At 43.6% G+C, this 3108-nt stretch overlaps 1 protein-coding gene across 1 annotated transcript; it reads right to left on the bottom strand.

Moving 5' to 3' along the window:
- Positions 1-1155: 1155 nt before the first annotated feature.
- LOC123171115 (NADH-ubiquinone oxidoreductase chain 6-like) lies at positions 1156-2226 on the bottom strand. Its single transcript, XM_044588754.1, has one exon. The coding sequence runs from the start codon at positions 2200-2202 to the stop codon at positions 1156-1158; it is 1047 nt and encodes a 348-aa protein (XP_044444689.1). The 5' UTR covers positions 2203-2226.
- Positions 2227-3108: the final 882 nt, after the last annotated feature.

Here is a 3108-nt window from a genome sequence, read left to right as displayed (position 1 = left end):
CGGTTTCCGGTTGACTTTTCGAATCCTATCCTCTGTTTCTGGTTAAACCAATTAAATAGGAGTATCCACCCAACTTTCATATGTTGTTGTTCCTATACGCTAACGGGTTCATCTTTATAGGCAATGATTTCATTTGTATTCCAATTCGTACGTATACCCCATCGCTTTGTTTACCATCCCTATCGTCTCGAATAAGGTTTCCTAGCCTAGCCCATCTCGGTGTCAGCTACCGAAAGAGAAAATTGGTCTAAGGGCAGCATCTACTCGTTCATCGCTTGCCTCACATCGAAAGAGGCATGGCTTCTCTCTTCACTCACTCCCCTGTTTGCCAGCTTCAATAGCATGGAAGAAGGTGTTCAAAGAACATAGTTTCACATCTACATTTTCTCCATTTGATCTTGATCAATAATTCACTTATAGAAATAGAATAGAATAGAAATATCAAGAGAAACACTCTTCTTTCCGAAGATCCATTTCTAGTGGGACATCGTTCATAGGGAGCGCACATCCAATGCGCCCTCTACTCTTCACTCTTCACTCTTCACTCTTGTGCTCGATATCCTCTTCAACAAGGATTTGCGGCTCCAATCCCTTTATTTTTCCAAAGGTAAAAGATGGAACAGACCGAATCCAAAATGGAGGCGGGTGTCCCTTTCCTAATGCTTTCATAGCTTTTGCTCGTATCATCGGAATCCGAGCTCTATGGGTATTCAACAAGAACCCAGCTGGGATAAAAAAAATGGGTATACTTTATAATGATCATGCCCTTCATTCATCTCTTTTCAAACTAGGAATACATCGTGGAATAGAATTGATCATTTATTTATCATTGTATTATAGAGGCTGTTAGCGGAATTATTGCATTCGAAGTCAAATAACTTGCTATAATGATACTAGTACCTATTGCGGCATAACGCATTTTTGAAGGTTCATCATTGAGCGCGTATTCACTCTGCGGAAGTATATTACAAAAGGGGTACTTATTTCGATATATCGATATAACTCTATCAGCCAAATCATCATGTGGAATGATGTAAACTAGCCTAAAAAAGTGAAAGAAGCCCTCATACCCACTCCTCTTTCCCCACCAAACCAACAAGTAGTAGGTTGGTGGGCCTCGGTATCTCTATTTGCTAAGATGGATACCTACACCACTCAATAGTTCCAAATCTTTTTTTTATCCCATAGGAAAGAAAATGCTTCTAGCAATTTTTGACTTTCTTCCGCTGTCATACGACGATCTTCACAACCTTCCACCGGAGGCTTGTTTCTGTTTTCTTCCTCTTTAGCCATTGCTTCTTTAATCATATCTTTGATATTCTTTAGGGGCAATTTAAACATGTTCGCATCCCGCGGGAAGCGAAAAGCCAGAAATAGAATTTCCTCAGGTTTAAGAACCGAAAGGAGTTTATCCAGATTTGGTACCAAACCCGGGAAAAACCCTAAACGAGCTCTTAAAAAATCGATATAAGCAGGGTCATAGGAATCCTGAGATTCCCCTCCCTCCGCTTTGGAGGAGAAGCTTCTTCTATGGCTATGGCCAAAAGGAGAAATAGTCCTGTTCATTATATTCCTCCTAGAATCCAAGGCATTTCGTCGGAATACATCCTGTCTTTTCACCTTTGTAGTCCTATGCATAGTAAGTACTATAGCCCCAATCATAGCTACTAATAAAATCAGACTAGAAACCAAAAACCAGACGGAATAGTAGGTATAAAGCAAATTGCCCAATGTTTCCAAATTAGTCCAACTTCGTACCTTTCCGGCATAAACCGTATATCTCAGAGAGGTCGTATTTCTGTGGGTTGGTAGTAATGGAATGGTTTCATTATCTAAAATGAAGAACATTTCCCACCAAAAGATCAGTCCAATAATACCACTCACTGGTAAATAGCGCAATACTTCTTCGTGAATCTCCGCTATTTGAATATTGAACATCATAACCACGAATAGGAATGAAACGGCAATAGCTCCTATATGAACTACTGGGGAGATCATAGCGGAGAAGTCGAGACCTAACAAAATAAGTAAACCAGAAGTGTCGCAAAAGACTAGGATGGGAAACAAAACGGAATGTACCGGATTTTTAGCACGTACAACCATCAAACCAGAGACCAAAGCAGGGCTCGACAAAACAGAAAGTATCATGGTACGTCGTCCTCCCTTGAAATGGAACTTGAATGCTGGAGCAAGAAGACGCATTCAAGTTGATCTATTACAACCAGCGCGGTTGTTCGTATTTCATTTTCTTCTTCCAAGACGACGCTCTTCTTTTAAAAGAAAGCACTCACTGAATTACTTACTGAATCTCGTCTTTCTCTCGGCGCCGAGAATTTTTGACGTGTCCGGGTCGATCAGAGGTTCGGCTTGCTTCTCCCCCACCCTCGCCTATGAAATGGATAACCCTTGCTGCCATAGCAGCAGGATTTTAAGGGCTTCTGTTGAAGCGGAATAGGAGGAAGCCATGCATTCTTTCAAGAATCTCCAAACCCCCCCCCTTTACCTTCTCTTTCTATTCTATAAAAAGGCGAACATCTAATCTAGGCCCGGTCGCCTTTCTATGAAGGCGAGCAGCCCAGCCCCCTTGTTGAAATTTGGATATTAAGGAAGCCGTATTTCGCAATAGCAGCTCCGAGAAGCTGGGCTTAGGGTGCGCCTCCTGCGGTCGTTTCAGTGACTCAATTGGCTGGCTTCCCTCAGCTCAGACTGGTGACGCCACCTCTCCCAGGACCGGAATGATTATCCCCGCCCGATGGGTCTACATTCATCCCTGAATGTCGTCGGGTACTCTTCACTTCCCCGCCATTCTTGTAACCGTCACCTGTAATCCGCGCAGGTGTGTCCGCACCCCCTAGAGTGGACGAGAAAGAAAGGATTTTTTCTCGGAGCAACCCCCCCTGGTTCCATACCCAGGAGTTCACTTTCCCGTATGAGCATTCGGTACATATATAAGTCAGTGGAAGAGTCAAAGGGTCACCACTACTGAGGATCTCCCCCCTTATCTTAGAAGGGTCGTCTGAGGGTTCGCCGCGGTTCATTGCTGTGCTTACACACTAGGCTACCCTTCTCCGAAAGCTCCGCGGGACCACCTATCACTAGTCTTCGGCC

The sequence above is a fragment of the Triticum aestivum genome, chromosome 7D, assembly GCF_018294505.1.
Source record: "Triticum aestivum cultivar Chinese Spring chromosome 7D, IWGSC CS RefSeq v2.1, whole genome shotgun sequence".
Classification (NCBI taxonomy): domain Eukaryota; kingdom Viridiplantae; phylum Streptophyta; class Magnoliopsida; order Poales; family Poaceae; genus Triticum; species Triticum aestivum.
The sequence above is the reverse complement of the archived record's forward strand: the minus strand, read 5'-3'. Positions and strand labels throughout refer to the sequence as shown.